The following is a 24,992-nucleotide window of genomic DNA, read 5'->3' as shown; positions in this document are numbered from 1 at the left end:
TATTATATAGTAATATAACGGAAACAAATTAAGTATATATAAAAAGATGCAGGAAAAAGAGGTTACAATAACGAAAAGAGTTTACAGTTGTAATAGTAAAAAGTATGTAGTGACAGCATATTCTTTAAAACAGTATACAAATGTAATCACTTTCTAAAGAAAAGTCTAACGACCCGATTTATTTATTCGTACGCACAAATCATAAGGAAAATCCATATTAGCTCAGATACTGTACCAGAATAGTGGTGACTCTCAGGGTGTTTGGAATCTGACGTCTTGCTCTTTCCTGTAACGTAAAAGGTGGTATTTTCATGGCTGAACTATTTTAACAAAGACGCTGACAGAGAACCAACCCACACAAAGCGAAAGAGTAGATAAAGATGAAAGAAGGTATTGCAATTAAAAGCTGTGAATATTTTATTTTACACTGCATTGGCAACAGAAATGATCAGAGATGATGCTAACAGAGCTGTAACCACTTATAAAGTGTGTTTTTTAATGTATATATAGCTGTAAATTCACTCTTCCATTTATATTTTTAGTCATTTAATCACTAGTGCTGTTTGTGCGATTTTTAATGTATCAATCTAGTGTAGCGTAGAGCCAGGGATTATTATTAAATACATTCACATAACTAATACTATATTTTACTGTCTTGTGTGGGTGACCAAACGCTATCAGGTCCAGCAATTACATTTATTTCCGGCTGTATGGAAAGCCCACTAGTGCAGCTAGAAGGTAATTACTGATGGGTAGAAGTCATTTTATAGCCACATTTTTACCATTCCAGCTACTGATACCATGGGGCATATGTAACAGGATCTGAGTTTTCCAGAACAGCTACAGATGTTGAAATGGTCAGCTATGCTGCATACATTGCCCCCTCATATAGGCGTGCTGTTAGATAGCAGCGCCGATATGGATAGGGCGCATTAGAAGGGGGGTTAAGGAGCACGGACAGGAATGGCATGGTTAGGTACCGGGGAGAGGGGGTTAGGGTTAGGCACTTGAAAAGGGAGATTAGCATTAGGCACCAAGGGGGGAGGATTAGGGTTCACCACGGGGCGAGGGTTAGGGTTAGGCACCGACAAGAAAGGGTTAGGGTAGGGGGCAGGGGAGGGTTAGGGTACTTTTGGTGGGGCTTTCGGGATTCTGATGGCCGGGATGTCGCTGTCGGGATTCTGACCACAGGCATACTGTCTATCGGGATATCATACTGAACCCCTCCCTATGTACATATTTATATGAATCTGTCTAGGTGGATCTATTTATTTTGCATGAATTTGGCTTTTTTTAATTTGCTATGGATTCAGCTTGTTTTCTATGGATGTTTTATTTCTATGCATTTAGTAGGTATCCTGCTTTTTATGTCGACCCGGCCTTTTCTGTGTATTTAGTATGAATCTCTCTTTTTTTGTGGATACGTATTTTGCTGTATATTTAATATAAATTCATCAGGATACGGATTTTACCCACAACCGAGAGAAGACATTCATTCCGCAAATCTCTCAGATCTACTTGGTGACTTTGCAGCTGTTTGAAAATAAATTGTCTATAGTACATCTTTATGTAAAGCTGTAAATTATAATTGTACTCATGATTATTATGCAGTCATTCTGAGTGTGTCACGTGTTGTTTTAGGAATATATTACTTGTGCAATAATGCTATTCAGTGCATCATTATCATATTTTATTTTTACATTAATATGGCTATATTATCCTCCTATCAATGAGTAACGTCCTTCTCAATCCATCAAAGAATCACTGCCACCAGGGGCGGATTAGGAACAAAAAGCGGCCATGGAAACATTTGTACTAGTGGCCACACATGGGTAATTGGGTATGGTAGCAGCACCCTCACCCCAAGCCTTTCCAGAGAGTGAACATGTCCAACATCAAGGGGGAAGTTAAAAGGAAATAAAATTAAATATTATGAGCACATTATATGATACACCTTTATAATTTAGGAAACTATATCATTCTTTAGAAAGATATATTTTCTTGCTTATTACACCAACCGTATCCCAATCACTATTCACTCAATCTTATATGTCAGCCAAGCAGGCAGACAGAGCATACACTAGATCATCTGCAATCACAGGCTAAGTGGCAAAGTCATTTTCATATATGCAAATTATTTTGCAGCTTATTCATTATGTCTATAAATAGGACCATGTGTCCTCAAACAAAACAGGCCTCTCAGGTGCATCGGCCCACCGGGACTCTTCCCTGTGAACCCTATGGCCAATCCATCTCTGACTGCCACTAACGCAGACATTTCTCCCTCATTATGATGTAGACAGTAGGAAACATTGGGAAACAACCACTGGCACAAAAAAACAATGTTGATAGCCATTACACTCATGTCATCAAATGGAAAATCCATTGCCACTGTTCCAAACACATTGATGGTTGGAAAACATTGTCCATTGATGGTCATTTATATGCCCCCCCTGCTTCAGAGAGTCTGTAGACGCTTTAAGCATGCCAGGTATAGAATAGCTCAGCTGTAACCGAAAGCAGAAAGGTGGTAGAAAAAAAAAACATGGCGAAAAAGGATGATATTTGTTTGGTCTTACAATTATCAATCAATTTGTGTTGTATGAAAGATTTTACACAATGCAGCCTAGTTGAATACTCTCTCAGATACAGGATTATGTTTGATAATTTTGATTGGCCAGTACTTGAAATCAATTGTATCGCTTAAGAAAACCACAGACTTGGATCCTTCCCCTCAGGAGACACAGATGTCCATATATAGAGGTTATTATAGTTAAACTGGATGAGATTCAGTTGTTTGGGCTAGGCACAGTGCCTGTCGATTTATATAGTATAATTATTGGGCACTATGGTAATTTTGAGGCCACAAATAAAATGATATTGGGCCAATTGGCCAGTGTTTCTGCTAACCACAATTAAAAGGTCTCTTTTCTAGTGCAGACATCTGAAGCTTCTCGCACATATTTCCGATAGTGACAAAGATCAAAAAGATGACAATGCAGACAGTGACGTGTCATGAGGTCAATGGCTGGGGAGGCATTGGCATCAGAGACAGATTTACACATATATATGAACCCGATGGTTCATGTGGGCATTATACAAAGGTGCAGTGCCGTAACTAGACATATTAGCGCTGTGTGCAAGAAAAGCTCAGTGCACTCTGCATACAGGGAAGAGGCGGGTGGGAGGCGGTGGTGATTGACACTTGAGTGTCCTGCAACTTGTGTAGTGGGTGCGCTAGCCGCTCAACAGCAGAGGGCTGAGCGCACACCACATACAGGTCAGCGGCGCAGTAGCGGCGGGTGGCGGTCATTGATGACGAGTGAGTGACACTTGAGAGAGCGGCCATGCGGGTGGTGCTGCCAGATGGGGCGCCCACAGTGCATTTGTGCTGTGGGCAAGGCACCATTGGCCCACTCCTAGTTACGGCCCTGCAAAGGTGCATAATGCACTAATAATATATATGCATAGCTGCCTCACCTCAGGTCTCTCCTTGTATTTACAGCGGAGAGCTGCAAATTTGATGAGTTTTGACTATACAAATGATTAGAATAATGCAAAGATGATATTTATAAGTTATGAATATCTTTTTTACATTATTCTAATTATTTGTATGGTGAAAACAATGGAGTATGACAGGAGGCTCGACCTACCCTGCCTGCATGTCACTGATTGCAAGGTAAGTATAAACACTCCTTGTCATATATAACTACCAGACAGTGACTTTGTGTGCTCATTAATTATTAGAAATTGCAGATTTTTTTTCTCAATTCCTTTAAAATAATATTCTCTAATAAAACTTTGCCGAACATCTTCTCCTTTCATATAGTCTACATCTTACTGCTCAATTTGTTTAAGCAGTAAATCATCTTACCTTAGACAGGAATCCATTCTCTTCTTCCCCATCTTAAAAGACAGAAAAAAATGTAACCAATGGGTAAAAGTGTAACATACCAAACATTGTGCAAGCCTTTGATACATCCTAATTTTTAAAAACAGAAAAATTATGAATTGCTTTAGATTAAATCATAACATCCCTTCATGAAAGCAATCCACCCGTTGGACACACTATAGAACAGTAATGAATTCCCTGGAAACCTTGCAAAGAGGCAAAGAATGCATCGAGCATTCTGTTCTGAGTGGTGAATAATGACTTTATTGTCTTCAGTGTGCTCATGTTCTTTCAGTGACATACAATAAAAAAAAAAAAAGAAAATCAGACCGTTTTGTCCAACTGTAATTATTGTGCCCTCTTTTACTTCAAGCTTTATATATATATATATATATATATACTAGGTGCTTCATCGCGCCCTACGGGCGCTCTTCACACCGTCGAAAGGGGCTACGTCCCCTTAACCCCTGCACGCCTTGCTGCGGTTCAATATTTGTATGAGTGGATAGAGGGGATAGAGAGACGCGGGCCGGTAGGGAGGGGATAGATAGAAGGGGGGCGGTAGGGAGGGGATAGAGATACGCAGGGCGGCAGGGAGGGGATAGAGAGACGCAGGGCCGTAGGGAGGGGATAGAGAGATGCAGGGCGGTAGGGAGGGGATATATAGAGACGCGGGGCGGTAGGGAGGGGATAGAAAGACGTGGGGCGGTATGGAGGGGATAGAGAGACGCGGGTCGGCAGGGAGGGGATAGAGAGATGCGGGGCGGTAGGGAGGGGATAGAGAGACCCGGGGCGATAGGGAGGGGATACAGAGAGGCGGGGCGGCTGGGAGGGGATAGAGAGACGCGGGGCGGTAGGGAGGGGATACAGAGACATGGGGCGGTAGGGAGGTGATACAGAGACGCAGAGCGGTAGGGAGGGGATACTGAGACGCGGGCGGTAGCGAGGGGATACAGAGGCATAGGGAGGAGGGGATAGAGAGGGGCGGTAGGGAGGGGATATAGAGACGCGGGGCGGTAGGGAGGGGATAGAGAGACGCGGGGCGGCTGGGAGGGGATATAGAGAGGCGGGGCGGTAGGGAGGGGATAGAGAGACGTGGGGCGGTAGGGAGGGGATAGAGAGACGCGGGGCGGCTGGGAGGGGATATAGAGACGCCGGGCCGTAGGGAGGGGATAGAGAGACGCGATGCGGTAGGGAGGGGATAGAGAGACGCGGGGCGGTAGGGAGGGGATATAGAGACACGGGGCGGTAGGGAGGGGATAGAGAGACGCGGGGCGGTAGGGAGGGGATAGAGAGACGCGGGGTGGTAGGGAGGGGATATAGAGACGCGGGTCGGCAGGGAGGGTCCCCAGTGAGGAAGCTGATGAAGAGAGGGGGGAAAGTAGTGGAGGGGGAGGGCACCAGAAGAGGAGACTTGTGTAAAGTGGCGAGCAGACATAGAAATAGTGGGTAGGATGGCCGGAGGGACTCACCGTTGGGGCTGTGGGCGGCTGCTGCAGGCTGGTAAACAGTACAGTGTCCAGAGGCGTCACTGGGTCAGCATTTCAGCATTACTGTTACACACATCTCTCCCCCCCCCCGTGGCCGAAAACGGGGTGTGACCTGCGGTGAAAGGGGCGTGGCCTCGCGGGTCTGTTCTCTCTCGCTCCGGGGGTGTTTCCAGCTTGCCTGTAGATGCTGGCAGCCCCCGGAGACTGGAGAGTGTGTGCCGGCTGTGTGACAGGAGGAGAGTGCTGCAGGAGATGACGTCACTGCAGCACTCGCCTCCTGTCACAGCAGGAGAGCTGACAGCGGGATTTGTGCGGAGGAGGCAGCGGGTCTGTGTACACGGCGCAGGGAGGGCTATGAAAGCCTTCTCCTGCGCCACCCGTCCCTCCTAATGTGTATGCCGGGGGCGGCATCAGCCGTTGTTGTTGGGCCGGCGCCGCGGCTGGGGAATCAGAGCTGCTGATGGGTGGGGGGAGGGGAGAGAGAGAGATGGACAGGCAGCAGGAGCAGAGACTTGCTGACTCCGCCCACCGCTGTGACTCCACCCAGCGTTACGGGCACAGAGTCACAGATTTAGACAAATATATAGGAGATATATACACACATAGATCTATATCAAGATATATAGGTAGATAGATAGATAGATAGATAGATAGATAGATAGATAGATAGATAGATAGACAGAGGCATATAAATAAGCCTTTGCTGAACTGCTGAACTTGTAAGAGTTGTAAATCATGACTGACTGGGCTGTGTTCCCTCTCTCTGCAGGGGCTGAGAATGCATCCTCTTGTTACCCTTTCAAAGCTCTCTATTGCATCAAAGTTCTTTTCAACCGAGTCCAAGTGCTGGCAGAAAATGTTCCAAGAAAGCTAGTGTCTTTATTGTAGCTGTCAGATGCCTTAGTGCCTCACAGGTCAAGGCTGGTAAAAGCTTTATTTGTTCTTTATTCCAGCTGCCATAAATAATCAGCAGTTTGTATATAAAAAAAAGTTGCTATGGATCATTAAGATTACCCCAAATGAGGAATGAATGTAATTGTGTGTGTGTACATACAAATACATGTACATACATCTAAAATCGGTAGACACCCCTGACATCCCTAGGGTGAGAAGGGGGTGACATGTAAAAATCCAGTGTTCAGGTTTGCGGAGATGAATACTGACACTCCTGATACAGTTTAAGCCCAAGTTTAGCCTCCATCAGGCATGGGGGGTGAGACGGGCTGAAAAATAAAATGTCAAAATGACACCGACATTAGTGTCAAATCTATAGTTTGCGGGGTCGCTAAGTTAATCGCATTTTGAAAATTGATATGTTCCTTAGACTGTCCGCAGAGTTTGAAGCGGCACTCTAAGTTTTCACGCATGCACGGGACATGCCGAGAACGGGATCAGCACCACCACTCTCACGGGAACGGTAAACTCCCGCGCCTGCACACTGGGAAGTGCGGGAAAACACCCCACACGTGCGTGCAGATGAACACAAACCGTTAGTCACTCTCCTATAAATACTCTGAACATACAGAGCCTCCCAAATTATCCCTTGATGAAGTCCTAGAAAACCAAAAGGACGAAACGCGTTGGGTAGATGATCCACTCCTCTAAGAGGATTACAGATAAGCTTTTATAATTTTTTTACATTGTACGGGTCCAATTCTTACGTTTTTTATGAGTTTTATATGTTTTTGTCTATATTAAATTTTCAAAAGTACTACACTATGGGCTCTTCTTCCCAATTTTGGGAGACTCTATTTTATTTCTAAGGGTCCCCAACAAGAACCACAGGAGAAGAACCATATAAAGTTATTCCTACATGCAAGTCTTACAAGTCCTGAGGGTACTTATATATATTACTACAGGCGGTGGGCACTTTCTCACAGTCATTTTATTATGACACTGTTTATATAAAGTCACTATTACCAATCACATCAAAAAATATACTTATGCACACCTTCATATATGCTGGCAATATTACACTATTTTGTGGTATTCTTCTAATTTTCATACGGACCGTCCACGAAGTTAGTGGGAAAGCTACAGGAACGACATCAGGAAAACTACGATTTATATCACATGCTTGATATCCACATGGGATGCGGTACGCATATAATTATTTAATTTGCACTTGGAGTTTGCATAACACAGAAGACGCTGGGTTCTACCATTCTGTACATTTTATCTATTTGGACTTCTGAAATAGAGTTCATACAAGAGGACCCTTTTAGCAGCCCCCCTAAATAGGGGAAGTGTTTTTGACTGTTTTAATTTTTAATGATACTAGTCTTGTTATTTAGGTAGCAGCGCTATTTTGCACTATTGTTTTATATATATATATATATATATATATATATATATATAGATATACTGTATGTGTGTGTATATATATATATATACACACATACAGTATATCTAAATATACAGGATATATATATATAGTAAGGAGAGCTTGTGTATTTATAATGTAGCATATGGTATAGTGCACTTATTTGATGTTTTTACTGCAATTGCTGTCATTTTCATATTATGTCACACTACACAATATACCAGTGGTTCCCAAACTGTGTGCTAGGCACCCCGGGCTGCCATGTAGCTCTTGCAGGGGTGCCTCGGTTTGCTGGTTCAGGACCACATCAAATTATTTATGGTCAAAGTGATAGGTAGAACTAGTGCTAGCAGCTGCCAATAATAAAACACGTGGACAATCAGAAAAACAACTGTTCACCCCACATAGCTGACCCTAAGGGTGGCAGGTAGGCTCAATTTACTTCATAATTTTTTTAAATCAAAATTTATCAATTAAAAAAAGCTTTTATTCCTTACTGCCGTGAACAAAAATGCTGATACTACAGAGCGTTGATAGTCAAGATAGTCTGAGAACCAATGCCATACACTACATCTGTATAATAATCCAGAAAGTCTGTCTATTTGACCTTTATGCATGGCCAGAGTTTTGTGCCTCGCTCCACCATATTTGGCATGGTGGTGTAGTTTGACCGGGATCAGGTTTCTGCCTAGGTGTGAACTTACACCCCTTGCAGACTTACAGACCCGAGTCGCACCTGGGAATTTGTACACCGGGTGCGTCCCGGCTCGTATTTCTTGCATATATCAATAATCAAAAAACACTATTACACCTTGAGCATTCAGGTGCTCACTCACTATTGTTGTATATTGTGTTTGTTTCAGTTCTTGCTAAGAGGGAAGCAGAATGAGAGTATATTACACTACAGTACCTATATATATATATATATATATATTTATAGCTGGCTACACACGTCCTCAGCAGACCAGACTGTTTATACCAGGCCTGGCCAACCTGTGGCTCTCCAGATGTTGTGAAACTACACATCCCAGCATGCCCTGCCACAGTTTTAGCCTTCCCTAATAGCAAAACTGTAGCAAAGCATGATGGGACTTGTAGTTTTACAACAGCTGGAGAGCCACGGGTTGGCCAGGCCTGGTTTATACAATCCTTCTGTAGACCTGCTCACAGAGGGTTCACTACGGCTGGCCGGCGGTCGGGCTCCCGGCGACCAGCATCCCGGCGGCGGGAGCCCGACCGCCGGCTTACCGACAGCGTGGTGAGCGAAAAATGAGCCCCTTGCGGGCTCGCTGCGCTCGCCACGCTACGGGCACGGTGGCGCGCTACGCGTGCCACACTATTTTATTCTCCCTCTATGGGGGTCGTGGACCCCCATGAGGGAAAATAAGTGTCGGTATGCCGGCTGTCGGGCTCCCGGCGCCGGTATACTGAGCGCCGGGAGTCCGACCGCCGGCATACAGAAGACCACCCCTCACAGATTATACATCCAATCCTCGCTACACACTTGTCCAATTTTTCAGCAGATCAATCTGTGTCTGGTGAAACATTCTGCTGAAAAAATATCATTTTGGCTGGAGAAGAAGGGATTTATTAATAATGAATGTAATTATAATGGTTAATTGGGATGGGGCATTTTAATGTTCCTTTAAAAAAAAAAACCAAATGTGTGGTCCCTAAAGGCAAGGGCATAACCAACCTGGGCTCTTTAAACTGGCCCTGGTCCAAAGAATATGGGGAACAAAATGTGTGGGGGGTCCCCATATTTAATGAACCAGCACCAGGCACTTGGAACTGGCCCTGTTTCTAAAACTATAGGGGAACAAAACAAGTAGGGGGTCCCCCATATTTTCAGAACCAGCACCGGGCTCCACTAGCAGGGAGTTAATGCCACAGACAGGGGACACACCTGAAGGGGTCCCATGGCCGAAGCATTCATCCCTCCTAACTAGTCAGGACTCATGGGAAAGTGGGGCCCCCAATAAAGACCCCCCCCTCCAGGGCACTCAAGGCCAGGGCTGTGGGTGCCGAGTTAATGGTCCATAAGTGACAATTAGAAAAATACTGTCTTTTCCAGGGGGATGACAGGTCCCAGCAAGCCTCCTCTTGTGGTACCTGTAGGCCCCCTGTAAAAGAAATATTCAAATAAAAACATGACACCGAATGTTTTAATATTTTATTAGCCAGCACCTTCACCTGGGTGCGGTGGCCTTTAAGCTCTTTTGCATAGCATCTTCTATCTTCAGGGACTCTTTATCGCCCCTCTCCTCTGCCGTTTGACTAACACCAGCTGCCTTGCACTGACTGAAGATGACATGGCGAGCCATGATTGGGTTGAATTTTAGAATGGCCCCATGGCATCATTTTTTAAATGGGAAGTTGCGCCCAACCAGGTATAGTGTTTTGTCCTGCTGCCACACCCTCCACGAGTCCCTCCAGATCCCGAACTGCTGCCATGCTTTTAGTGTGCTGTGCTGCCAGGACCCGAGATCCAGTCTCAGCAGCCTACACACTACTACAGTACTGGTCGGCTGGAGTCCCGACAAGCGATCTGGATCGGGGTGCGTGGGTCAGTCGGCAGAGGGTACACACTTGTCCAATGTCTAGCAAACCGGTCAGTTGGGAATCGGATCTCCCGAGGATTGGACAAGTGTGTACCCAGCTTAAGTGTGCCACTAGTCTTACACAGGTGACCCTGACTGGAGCAGTAATTACAGTACTTCACTTGTTCTCACAGAGGAACTGTAAAAAACCACAAGGCAAGTTTAAAGTAAAATGGGGCTTATGGAAGTATTGTGGGAATGTCGCAGGCTGCAAACTCAGATGCTTAGTTGCTCACATTGGTGGCTCCACTCTAATTATGAATCTGCACCTAGTACATGACTAGTGCAAGTTTCAATGGTACAACCGATGATTGCATCTAAAGACACATCAAAAAGGGTTCTTCAGCATCTAATCTAAGTACACTCAAAGTGGTCATTTCAGTTCTTGCACATTTAGACACACTGATGTACACTGGGGAAGGGCAGTAGCAGTATAAGCATAAAGTCACAGACACACTGATGTACACATGGGAAGGGCAGTATCGGTATAAGTATAAACTCACAGACACGCTGATGTACACAGGGCCAGTTCTACCATTAGGCAACTGCCTATGGGCACCAACCACTAGGGGCACCACTGAGGCCGCCATGTTTCCGGTGACCTGCGGATGCGCAGTAGACTGCAGCACAATGACAGAGCAAACTGCATCGTGGAGAGTAGGGGGCCCATCCGGAGTCTGCATACGGGCCCCCTCCTCAGTTAAAACACCCCTGGCGGAAACCCCATACAGTAGGTTTCTATGTATGGCAAATTCTTTCGGAGAGGGATCCCTCTGTCTGTATGGCAAATTCTTTCAGAGAGGGATCCCTCTGCCAGTGACGCATAAGCTATCACTCTGCTTCCAGCACTTTGCCAGGACGAGCTCTTGTCTTACCCCGTGTAACAACAAGAGCGTATTGCTAAATTCGTGTGAAAATGTTAATCTTCACTTTGCGAATTTAGGCAAAATTATTTTATTACATCCACATTTTTAATGCAGATTGTGACACATAAGGCTCCTAATGCCTCATGTCCTAGTAATGTCACTAGTTACTGGTCAATGGATAAACGGAATATAGTTCTAGTCTACAAAATGGCTGCATGACTGTACATACATAACGGGTAGACTTCCAGATTCTGTACATTAAAACAGAGAGGACACTTGATTAACTATAAGTTCAAAATATCATTACTCCGGGAGAGTTTATCTCTTCATTGAGACACTGCAGCAGTGTGTTAGCCAAGATTGTGTGATATGTCTTGTTACCAAGAACAATTTAATTCTCCTTAGCAACTGGTCTCAAATGCATAGATGAACTTTCAGCTGGAAACACGGTTTGTTTTTGTTGTGATCAACTGAGATACTTTTGAGTTCACTTTATTTTTATCTGAACTACAGTTTATATGCACATATATATTTTTTGCATAAATTATTTTTCTTTTACGGAATTTTCTGTAAAGGGAAGATAAACTGAGCTACGCTCTGCATAAATGCATATATTATTATTATTATTATTATTATTATAGTAGTATTATTGTAAATAATAACTATATACTATTGTGAGAATCTATATTCTATTAAAACACGTTTTAGGAGCAAATAAATGGAAATGGCAGACAGCTGTGCATGAAGATGTGAATCAGATCAATTAAGATATAATTTAGAACACTAATAGGCACTGGCATATCTATACCGGGTACAGACGGGCCCCTGGGTCCAGGAAAGCCCACACACCACACATCCTGAACCCATATAAATAAACTTATTGCTGTGACGGGCCAGCCCTAGGAAAATGGCCGCCGTGACCATTTCCCAGTGATCCGCACATGCGCCGTAAAGATGCTCCCAGGAACATGGTGCCCGTTGCAGTTTCCCGGAGACCTACTCATGTGCTGTAGACTCTGGCACAGTGAGGGGGCCTGATCGGAGCCTGCACATGGGCCTTCTACTCTTTTAAACCACCTCTACTTAAAGAGGCCTATTCATCACCCGAAATGGGCATGTAACAGAAGCGGTTATGCTAGTTTACTCATGTTTTAACAAGCCCATTCATTATCATTGGCCCAATAGGGGGCTTCTAATATATAGCAAATTTCCCACGCACCACTCATTCCTGTGGGAAGTAGGTATGGGGTTGCGAAGAGTGATCCGAGTATCATACCATACCATACAGTACTGTAAGCGAAGATACACGAGAAGTATCCAAAAATAAGAGAAAACAACAGCATAGGAGGTAGAAATAAAGAACTGAAGAGGAAACATCATGGGCTGCCCATGGTTCCATGTATGAGGTTCTCACTCAGGAGAGGAATGGGATGGGGCTTTACGCCATACAAACAACCAAGGAGCCCAAACTAGGGTAAAAACATGTCCTCAATCGTAAAGGTAATATGTTATTTCCTCCATGGCTAAAACAAGGCAAATCTTGGTCTTAAGCTGTGGTCAAAGTGGAAATTTTGAAGTGGGGCTATGGAAATATCAAGGGGATTTATTTAGGTAGGCCCAAATCCTGAGCCCCAATCACCCCATTTCAAAATAATGGCACAGTGACCTGGGCCTAATGCCCAGTGTCACTTACCAGGGGCATGGGCTGACTGCCTGCCTAACATGCACCACAGGCCTGATTCCTGACTGCATCTATGGGCCTAGTGCCCAACTACCCTGGTGGTCTAGGGATCACCTGATACAGGCTGCAGTGGGGACCTTTATTTATTGCTTCGGCCACTGGCCTGTCCTTGCCAGGGACGCCTCCTCTTCTTTTTTCCACGGGGGATCCTCCAATGACTGGCTTTTCCTTGTTCTTTCGTACAGTCTTCTGTCCTCCCTCTTTGCTCCTCTCCCAGCACAGCACCCTCTCCCTTCACAGCACCCCTCACCCATCACAGCACCCATCTCCCATATCAGCACTACACCCCTCACCCATTACAGTATACCTCACCCATTACACCCCCCGCTCTGCTCTCTTCCCCTTACAGAGTACTCCTTGGCATACTTCGAGCACTGGTCTTAAGTGCAGAGAGTAGCAGGGGAGATGTCTTTTTCCAATTTACAGCAATCAGGTATTTTGCCACTGCCAAAATGTACGTGGACAATTTTCTGGAAAATTTGTAGAGGTCCAGGGGGGTAGCACATCAAAACTATTCTGGGACCTTTTGGTACCAGGGATTTCCACAACCCACAGCCACAACCACGCCAACAATTGGATGAGGAGGATTAGAACATTTTATTAAATCTCTCAGGAGAATAGTACCAGCAACAACATATTTTGTATGCAGTCTCTGTTATTTTGGTTGCTATAAAGCTCTTGTGTAGCCCCAGTGTCATGTTGTCCCAGGCCTCATCATCTGGATGAGGTCCAAAGAGTGGGGATTATCTCGAAAAAGGGCATAAAACTGGGAAATTAAGCCCCTAGATAAGGGGCGTTGTCTACACAGAGTTTCAAAGGGGGTAAGAGCTCGGAGTGTAGGGATAGGGAGTGTAGAAATTGGTGAATTTTAAGAAATTCAAAAGGGTTAATTATCTGGGACTGGGCTTCATCTTGTGGTTCTGTCAGGGATAACCTCTGACCCTGGTTGGAAAAATCAGTAAGGAATTTAAACCCTACCTGAGTCCAATTATGGGACCTTGCAGTAGAGGATCCAGGGGGAAACAGGGGTTGTGCAAAATAGGAGTCAAGGTAGATGCTGGGGAAATAAGATAAATTTTGAGATAGTAGAAATCCCAGCATTTGGTATTAAATTTGATAGTGGAAAGTTGGGAGTCATTTGCAGAGGATAGGCCCCATAGTGGGAGTCAAATCTGAGAGATTAACATAGGCCAATTCAATATCAAGACATGAGGTAGAGCCCAAGGGAAAGTGGGAAGCAATAATGTGGGACACATTGGAGGCCAGAGAATTTGACATCAGGAAGTCCTCTACCACCTCCTGGAAACGACCTCCCCAGGACTTTGGCTGTAACCCTTGGGAGTCTGTGGTTCCAAATAAAGTGGACAAAGGCTTTTTGAATGTTACTAAGGAAGGAAGCGGGAACAGCTACATGGAGGATCTGACCCTTTGGTATAATATTCATCTTGAAGGCTACTCAGCCACGAGATAATAAGACAATTCCAGGATGTGAATTCAACCTGCATTCTGGAGAATAGAGGTGGGAAATTTTCATGAAAGAAAGGTCAGGTAAATCCCCAAGTATAGGGGTGGTGTAATAAGAGTGTTTTGAGCATGTCGGTGAAAGTGTTGCATACACAGATGGTCAAATGCACAGATGGTCCAAGGACTCACCAATCGGTATTACAGCCTTACGGACGCTAAAAGAGGGCATCTCAAGTCCTGGATGCACGGATGAACACAAGAGAAGGAGTTTGTAGTGGCATCTGCATAAAGTCGCAGATGGGCGGCCACCAATATGCGTAGCTGCAGGCGCTTCTGCGTCCAACTCTGAATTAGGCTCTTAATGTCACAATGGAGAAGCTTCTTCACCAGTAAGGATTACAGAGATGCGGGCGTATTGCTTTGGAGATGCTGCACAAAGTTGTAAAATAATTGTAGGTGGAGACTCAAAATTTCAAATATCAACAATTTCCTATAATGGGCTCTCGAAAGTCCACCCAGACCAGGATCCTTGCAGCAAGTATTCAAGTTGCCAATGTACAGTCTGAAGTTCAAGAGTATCTGTTAAGGAATTAAGTTTAGTGTCACCTGACTCTTCTGCTATGGTTGTCTCTCTGTTGCCTATTCCAGCTATTACCTGGGTTAACGACAGAAGACAACACCTCTGCATTAGGAGAAACATGTCCTGAGCTCCATGTCAGAGACTGTTAAGGTGCCCATACACTAGACGATATTATGTGCGATTTGGCCATTTCCGACAGATCGGAACTACAAATCGTTCATAATAGTACAGATTGTTCAGTGTCTGAGAATGATAACGATCACTATGTGTGGTCCCGCTGATCATTGGTTGGAGCTTCTGATCTTCTCTGCTGCAGGGAAGATCTGAAGCCATAGTCAACGACAGCATGCGCCTGGATTTAGACAATCCCAGATCTTAAGCTATATCATGTGTGTTGTACTATATCGTTGCCCAGGACTGCTGGGGAGCTGCCAGGGGAGTTCAAGGGAAATTGTTAACGAGAAATCATAATTTATAGGTCGTCTAGTGTATCGGCACTTTTAAACTTGGGATTTTTTAAGGAAACATGTCACTTCTTTTTTTGTGAAGTCTCTTACACTCAGCTAAGGCCATGCCCAAGGTTGAGCAATGAATTTTGGATAGATTCTTCAGCTCAGCATTTGTTTGTTGTAAACGCAGTAGAACAGGAGAGCCACTTCAATAAATGACTATCTCAGGAGTGCCACTCCACAACCCATTTAAAAATGTGAAACATTGTGATGTGTAACAGCTAAAGTCAGCACCCACAGAGCATTCCTATTACAGAAGATATATTGGTTAGAATAAACAACATCTGCTCTATCATTCGTTAGATCTTTGTTGACAGCAGTACTGATAATTAAGACATATGACAGGTTACATAAATCATTATACAGACCTGTGTGTCCCAACAACAGCACCGAAACTGCAAGAATCAGGATCAGAGATTGCTCCATAGCTGAATCTGTACAAAACAAAGGAAAAAAAAACACATCAGTCCATTATATGCACACTGCATACCACTGCATTGTGTTACCATGGATTTGTATTATGCTTGTTACTAAGGATATCTTTCTTGTTTCACATCAAATAATTAGAAGTTCTTGGATTTACTACAATCACACACCCAGGTTTGATACTGTGCAATACAAAAATTTGTCCCATTTACATGAAATGCAACAATTATTAATATCAATATACAGAAACATTTTGCAAGAGAGATACAAATAATGAAGTTCAATACGCTGCTGATTAAGGACTTACATTACTAACTCGGCAACGTAACTAGGTATGTGCGAAGTGTACCACCGCACATAGCGTTGCAGGGTAGGGGGCGCTGTTGGCAGCACTTGTCAATTATCTGTTTTACTTTCACTTGTAGCATCTTCCCTTTTTGAAGCTCAGCATCTCCTGACCGCCCGTCTCCTTCCTCCTGCCCCTTCGTCACTAATACCTGTACGACATTCATGAACTTGAGAGCTCTTTGTTATTCAGTCACACTGTCCTTTATTACATTTCAAGATGCTGACATACCCAAGAATCAAACCCATCGCCTGTGGCATTGCAGTCAGACACTCTATTCATTGAACTATCTACCCTTACATAGAAAGCTACAGAATTCTAAGCTAGAGAATACTAACTATTTGAAGCTTACCTTGTACTTCGTAAAAAATGATCAGCATTGTACTGTAGCTGAGCAGGTTTATGTAGTGTGTGGCTGCAAAGGATTGGATGGTCTGAGCGCCCCGTCAAAGTAAGTGACTGACGCCCCCCACGTTTTGGTGCTTTGTGCTTGTACAAACACTGGTACCGTCCCATGTTTTATGTAGGGGCAGCAACCAAAAAAGTAACATGTCCTCATGGTAAAGGGGCATGGCCACACAATAATACCACCAATTCAAATTACTCAATTACATAGTAGTGCCCCTTACTCACATTACACTGCATATTAGTGTCTCCTATTCATAATATATCACACACTAGTGTCTGTTATTTACTTTACATCACACAGTAGTCCCCTTGTTCACATTACACCACACAGTAGTACCCCTTATACACATTATGCTTCCCAGTAGTACCCCTTATACACATTATTCCTAACAGTAGCACCCCTTATACACATTAAGCCACACACTAGAGCTCCTTATTCACATTACTCTACACAGTATTATCCCTTATACACATTATGCCACACAGTAGTTCCCCTTACACATTATACCACACAGCAGTAGTGCCCCTTACACATTATACCACACAGCAGTAGTGCCCCTTAAAATACTAGATGACCTGTAAATGATGATTTCTCATTAACGATTTCCACTAAACTCCCCCAGCAGCTCCCCAGCACTCCTGGGCAAACGATATAGTACAATACACATGATATATCTTTAAGATCTGGGAGTGGCTACATCCAGGATCATGCTGTCGTTGACTATAGCTTTAGATCTTCCCTGCAGCAGGGAAGATCAGAAGCTCCGACCAACAACCAGTGGGACCGCGCACCAGGATCGTTCACAGACAATGAACGATCTGCACTATTATGAACAATTTGTAGTTCCGAGCCATCAAAAATGGGCAAATCGCTCATAATATTGTCTAGTGTATGGGAACCTTAACACATATGCCATACAGAAGTGCACCTTACACATATGCCACGTGATAGTAGTTGCCCCAGTGGGGGTTTTCAGGGGCAAACACAGGAATTAATGGGGTTGGAGATTCTATATATACAGATGACGAAGTCTTGGATGATGAAACGCGTAGGAACATGGCCTAGCGCGAGGACTACTGCGAGGTGGTGAGATTCCCCGGATGCGGTGAAGTCCTTTTATCTTTGATAAAACATTTATACGTACGGTGGTTGATACCGCCTGCTTTGGTACGTTTTCTGTAAATTGTGTGTGGAAATTGTTGTAATAAATTTACCTATTAAAACGGATTCATGCACTATGGAGCGCCCTTTTCTTTGATTGATTTTAGATTTTAATAACCATCTGTGGGTACTGGTGTCATTCGAGTTGATCGCATGTAGCAACTTTTTGCTGCTCATGCGATCAACTTGACTCCGCCTATGGGGAGTGTATTATAGCATAGCAAGGCTGCTAACGCTTGTGCAGCCCTGCTATGCTAAAAAAAAAAATTCCCGCAAAACAAGACCAGGGTGAGACTTACTTACCCTGTGCGACGGATCCAACGACAAAGGTCCCGGAATTGATGTCAGACATCCGCCCTCCAAACGCCTGGACATGCCTTCGTTCGCCTCACCACGCCTGGAAAATGGTCAGTTGACGCCCTGGAACGCCCTCTATCTGTCAGTCTTCTTGCAATCGCTGCTGTGATCACTTTTCCCGCTGGCGGCATCACAATGCGTCTGCAGCGCATGCGCAGTTCCGACCTGTTCGCACCGTGGTGACAAACTGCAGCGTGCGAACGGGTCGGAATGACCCCCTATATTGGAATCCCTCTGTTAGAAGGGACAGTCTGCTATTCTTTGCAACAGCAAAAAAATTATGGGACTTGTAGTTCCGCAGAGCGATGTGTGAGACGGACTGAATTATGAGCAACAACTGTGTTCTATTATAATTATATTTTTTTATATATATATATATATATATACTTATATATATAAATAAATAAATAATACAAATTCAGCACTCACCTAATATTAACACTTCAAACTGTAATTCATCTGAATTCAGGGAATGTTAGCAGGGCCGAAACTAGAATTTCTGTCACCCGGGGCAAGACAGTAATTTGGCGCCCCCCACCCCACCCCACCCAAAAAATAATATTTTTTTTTAATAAAACATAAATAAATAAAATAATAAATAAAAATATGGAGTGCCGCTGACTATGTATTGCTATATATATATATATATATATATATATATATATATATATATATATATTAGTCCTTGGTGTCCGGCACCCCTAACAATGGTAGCAATGGCCCACGTGCCCTCTGTACTAAATAGTATGTTGTCAGGTGTCACATCATATAAGCCAATGTTACGAGGCCCGTAGCCCAAAGGGGCAAAGGAGAGGCTACGGGCCCCGGAACATTGCTTGTTTGATGTGACACCTGACAATATACTTGTAACACTTCAAAAGACCTGCCTGAGTGCCGATATATTTATATATCTATATGTGTATAATATATATTTATATAAATATTATATATATATATATATATATCAGGCGGATGGAGGCGGCACTCAGAGACTTTTCAATATTAAACGTGAACAAGTTTAATGGTGCATCTACGTTTCGGAGCCGTAGACCCGTCGGCTCCGAAACATAGATGCACCATTAAACTTGTTCACGTTTAATATTGAAAAGTCTCTGAGTGCCGCCTCCATCCGCTTGTTACATTGGGGGCTATTGTGTCCATAAGGAAGGCACCGTGAGCACATCAGCATTTGCAGCCGAGGGCCTGCTGGAGTGCCGGATCATTCTGTATATATATGTGTATATATATATATATATATATATATATATATATATATATATATAAAATAGACATTATATGTATATATATATATATATATGCATATACATATATACACATACAGTATAATATATATACATATAGATACACATACTGTATATATAATATAAAATATATTTTATATATATATATATATATATATATATACACACACACACACACACACACATATATATAAATGTGGGATACTGGTTTAAAAAAAATGTCACATGTCAGTGAGCCAGTCAGTGTATATTTATTAAGTCCCCCCTCAGTGCTGTGTACTCTGCAGCCAGCAGTGGTCCACAGTGTGGAGGTAGCCGCCCGCAGCACGCACCTACTTTTTTTGTGCGCATGCAGCCAGGATTTGATAGTTTAGCCGCGGCCGCCGGCACCAGAGACTCCCGCCTCCAGCTCCGTGCTCTCTCTAGCCGGGTGCGCGCGTGTGACGTCACATGCGCGTGCGACGTCATGACAGAGAGCCGCGTCTAGTGCTGCTGGCTTCCTACAGCAGGTCAGTTGCTGTCGGGGAGCTAGCGGAAGCTATTCATACAGATGAACTGGGCTCATTGGCGCCCCCTAGAGCCCAGCACCCGGGGCACGTGACCCCCTATTTTTCGACGTTTCGGTTTATTTTAATTATAGTCATATTCCTTATGACGTATTCCTGTATACAATATTCCAGACCACAATTGAAATAAACTGAAACATTGAAAATGTATCTGGGTATATACATATCACATATAACTGTCCAAATGTTATGACCCCTCCAGAGGCTCAATAATAAGACCAGAACACCAGTTATTGAGCCCCTGCAGAAGTCATATTATTTGTACAGTTTTCTATTATGCCAGTGTGATCGGCACCCTATTACTTGATGTGATAGTGTGTGTGATTTAACCACTTGCCTGGCATGGTCGCATCAGATGCGACCACACCAGCAAGTGCTTTATCTGACCTGGTTGCACAGGATGCGACCAATCAGTTAGACAGTGAGTGCAGCTGCAGGGAAGGGAAACTTACCCCTGTTGCTGCTCTCAAAGGGACCGGAAGTTCCCTCTGTCTCCCCATACCCTCCCCCAGTGTTTGCCATGCTGCTGATTGGTCAGCACGGCAGGATTTCCCTCCCAGCGGCTGCAGACAACAGCAGCTGCTGGGGTAGTTTAAATTACCCCCCAAGCCTCCTTGTGTTCCATGATGGCTGTGTCGGCATAAAAAATGGAAGTCACAATGGTCGCAATGGTTCCCAAAGTTCCGATGGTGTCAATCGCTGTTCTGATGTTTTTATAAAAAACTATTTTCTTTCTTTTTTCAATACAATTATTCTGGATAAGATTAAATACGTTCTTCACCTAATTCACTCATAAAAAAAACCCCGACAATTTTTGATCTGTTTTCGGGGAAAAGATTTTGTCATTTAAGTGTTTGAACAGATATATATATATATATATATATATATATATATATACTGCTCAAAAAAATAAAGGGAACATTTAAACAACACAATGTAACTCCAAGGCAATCACACTTCTGTGAAATCAAACTGTCCACTTAGGAAGCAACACTGATTGACAATCAATTTCACATGCTGTCGTGCAAATGGAATAGACAACAGGTGGAAATTATAGGCAATTAGCAAGACACCCCCAATAAAGGAGTTGTTCTGCAGGTTCTGCAGCTCCTATGCTTTCTGGCTGATGTTTTGGTCACTTTTGAAAGCTGGCGGTGCCTTCACTCTAGTGGTAGCATGAGACGGAGTCTACAACCCACACAAGTGGCTCAGGTAGTGCAGCTCATCCAGGATGGCACATCAATGCGAGCTGTGGCAAGAAGGTTTGCTGTGTCTGTCAGCGTAGTGTCCAGAGCATGGAGGCGCTACCAGGAGACAGGCCAGTACATCAGGAGACGTGGAGGAGGCGTAGGAAAGCAACAACCCAGCAGCAGGACCGCTACCTCCGCCTTTGTGCAAGGAGGAACAGGAGGAGCACTGCCAGAGCCCTGCAAAATGACCTCCAGCAAGCCACAAATTTGCATGTGTCTACTAAAACGATCAGAAACAGACTCCATGAGGGTGGTATGAGGGCCCGACGTCCACAGGTGGGGGTTGTGCTTACAGCCCAACACTGTGCAGGACGTTTGGCATTTGCCAGAGAACACCAAGATTGGCAAATTCGCCACTGGCGCCCTGTGCTCTTCACAGATGAAAGCAGGTTCTCACTGAGCACATATGACAGACGTGACAGAGTCTGGAGACGCCAAGGAGAATGTTTTGCTGCCTGCAACATGACCGGTTTAGCAGTGGGTCAGTAATGGTGTGGGGTGGCATTTCTTTGGGGGGCCACACAGCCCTCCATGTGCTCGCCAGAGGTAGCCTGACTGCCATTAGGTACCAAGATGAGATCCTCAGACCCCTTGTGAGACCATATGCTGGTACGGTTGGCCCTGGGTTCCTCCTAATGCAAGACAATGCTAGACCTCATGTGGCTGGAGTGTGTCAGCTCCATCCACCAACGCCACGTTGCACCACAGACTGTCCAGGAGTTTGCAGATGCTTTAGTCCAGGTCTGGGAGGAGATCCCTCAGGAGACCATCCGCCACCTCATCAGGAGCATGCCCAGGCGTTGTAGGGAGGTCATACAGGCCCTCTTCCCTCATGTGCTTATCCTTTTCTTACTTTAATAATCCTCAACTGCCCAAATCAAGCAGTTTTTTGGCCACCTGGAACTTATCTCTGTCATTTACTGGTGTAGTTATGCTTAGTTACCCTGTACTTGTCCTAAATTGTCATCAACTGTAAGTCACTGTTTTCCTGTTTTGATTATGTGCATATGTACTCTGTAATTGGGCGCTGCGGAACCCTTGTGGCGCCATATAAATAAAGGATGATAATAATAATAATAATAATAATAGTACAGGCATGTGGAGGCCACACACACACTACTGAGCCTCATTTTGACTTGTTTTAAGGACATTACATCAAAGTTGGATCAGCCTGTAGTGTGTTTTTCCACTTTAATTTTGAGTGTGACTCCAAATGCAGACCTCCATGGGTTAATAAATTTGATTTCCATTGATAATTTGTGTGTGCTTTTGTTGTCAGCACATTCAACTATGTAAAGAAAAAAGTATTTAATAAGAATATTTCATTCATTCAGATCTAGGATGTGTTATTTTAGTGTGCTCTTTATTTATTTTTAGCAGTATATATATATATATATATATATATACATACACACAATATATATACACACACACACAGAGCCGGCCCTAACCAATATGATGCCCTAGGCAAGATTTTGGCTGGTGCCCCCTAGCACCACCGCTGGTTCCACCTCTGACCTTTCACCTCTTTCCCAGCACCACCACCCCTCATCCATAGCAGTCCTTATTTTGGTGTTTGTACCCCCTATATTTTAAATAGGAACAGTTCGCACATTTAGCACACAGCCCAAAAAGGGGTGTGGTTTTGCTGACAAGGGGCATGACCACACAATAGTAACCCCAATTCCAATTACGCCACACAGTACTGCAACTTTATTTACATTTGATCATGCGATAGTGTCCATAATTCATATTACATCCCACAGCAGTATTACTTTACCTTATAAACATTACTCCTCACAGTAGAGCCCCTTATTCACATTACATCACACTGAATTGCTCCTTATTCACATTACACCACAACCTATTGCTCTTTATTCACATTAGACGACACAGTAGTGCCCTTTCTATATGCAATACCACATAGTAGAGCACCTTATACACATAATGCCATACAGTAATGCCCCTTACACATATGAGACACATTATTAATGTCCTTATAAACATTATGCGCCTTACACATTATAACAACCTTTATTAATGCCCTTTTACACATAATGTCCCTTACACATATGCTGCACATTATTAATGCCATTATACACATAATGACACACATAGTGCCCCCTACACATTTGCTGCACATTATTAGTGCCCCTATACACATAATGACAAACATACAGTAGTACCCTGTTACACATATGCCGTACATTATTAATGCCCTTATACACATAATGACACACATAGTGCCCCTTACACATATGTTGCACATTATTAATGCATTTTTACATGACACACATAATGCTCCTTACACATATTCCGAACACTACTGCACATCCAACCCACTCACATGCACACAGCACTCACACTGCCACTAACACTGTGACCTCTGCCTCTGCTTGGATACAGATGTGTCCTCATAAATCTTGCCTCAATGCTAACGTCGGGCACATTTTTTTAATGAAAATACATCTTATTTGCATTGCTATGTGGCTAGGATGCACAAGCAGCTTCTGCTAATTAAAATGATATGCAGCATGCCTATATACTGTGTGAGACTGGCTGCATCTGCATATGAAATGCTACACACAGAATATAGGCATGCCGCATATCATTTTAATCAGCAGAAGCTGCTGATGCCCCTAGGCATATCAAATGCCCTAGGCAATTGCCTAGTTAGCCTATGCCTATGGCCGGCTCTGCACACACACATGGTTGAGTCACATTATTATAACCACCTCCTACATTTCACGTCGGCAGCGCGTATCCCATGAAGTATGTCAAATGACGTGCGCTGGCTTGGTGGGTATATAAGGTGTGCGATAGGCCGTCTGCACACATATCACTTGCTGCTAACATAGGGGGTCATTCCGAGTTGTTCGCTCGCAAGCGGATTTTAGCAGATTTGCTCATGCTAAGCCGCCGCCTACTGGGAGTGAATCTTAGCATCTTAAAATTGCGAACGATGTATTCGCAATATTGCGATTACACACCTCGTAGCAGTTTCTGAGTAGCTACAGACTTACTCGGCATCTGCGATCATTGCAGTGCTTGTCGTTCCTGGTTTGACGTCACAAACACACCCAGCGTTCTCCCAGACACTCCTCCGTTTCTCCGGCCACTCCTGCGTTTTTTCCAGAAACGGTAGCGTTTTTTCCCACACGCCCATAAAACGGCCTGTTTCCGCCCAGTAACACCCATTTCCTGTCAATCACATTACGATCGCCAGAACGATGAAAAAGCCGTGAGTAAAATTCCTAACTGCATAGCAAATTTACTTGGCGCAGTCGCAGTGCGGACATTGCGCATGCGCATTAAGCGGAAAATCGCTGCAATGCGAAGATTTTTACCGAGCGAACAACTCGGAATGACCCCCTTAGTAACATAGTTGTTGCGGTTGATATAAGACAATTTGTCCATCGAGTTCAACCTATAATTTATCTCATTCTTAAAGGCTGTATCCTTGGATTTCTTTTTCTGTAAAAATTTTATCTAACCCTTTCTTAAACTTTTCAGTTGAGTCAGCTATTACAACCTTCTCCCGCGGAGAATTCCATATCTTTACTGCCATTACTGTGACGAAAACCTTTGTTTGCTGGGTATGAAAAGTCTGCTCCTCTAACCTTAGGGGGTGGCCACGTGTCCTGTGTACAGATCTCAGATAAACAAATCGCCTAATAATTCCCTATATTATCCCCTAATGTATTTGTAAATATTATTCATATCTACTCTAAAGGTGCATACATGCAGGTG

The 24,992-nt window shown here is 43.9% G+C and overlaps 1 protein-coding gene across 1 annotated transcript in view; it reads right to left on the bottom strand.

The window, feature by feature from the left end:
* Window positions 1-24,992, bottom strand: part of LOC134966396 (probable glutamate receptor) — a 186,624-nt gene that overhangs the window by 103,007 nt on the left and 58,625 nt on the right. Inside the window, exons 2-4 of the mRNA XM_063943093.1 lie at window positions 15,834-15,899; window positions 3,875-3,906; window positions 236-286 (exon numbers count right to left, since the gene is read on the bottom strand). Of these exons, the coding sequence (XP_063799163.1) occupies window positions 236-286; window positions 3,875-3,906; window positions 15,834-15,891 (141 nt within the window). The 5' untranslated portion in view covers window positions 15,892-15,899. The remainder of the gene's footprint in view (window positions 1-235; window positions 287-3,874; window positions 3,907-15,833; window positions 15,900-24,992) is intronic.

Source organism: Pseudophryne corroboree, chromosome 10, assembly GCF_028390025.1.
Source record: "Pseudophryne corroboree isolate aPseCor3 chromosome 10, aPseCor3.hap2, whole genome shotgun sequence".
NCBI classification, from domain to species: Eukaryota; Metazoa; Chordata; class Amphibia; order Anura; family Myobatrachidae; genus Pseudophryne; species Pseudophryne corroboree.
This window is presented reverse-complemented; position numbering and strand designations above follow the sequence as displayed.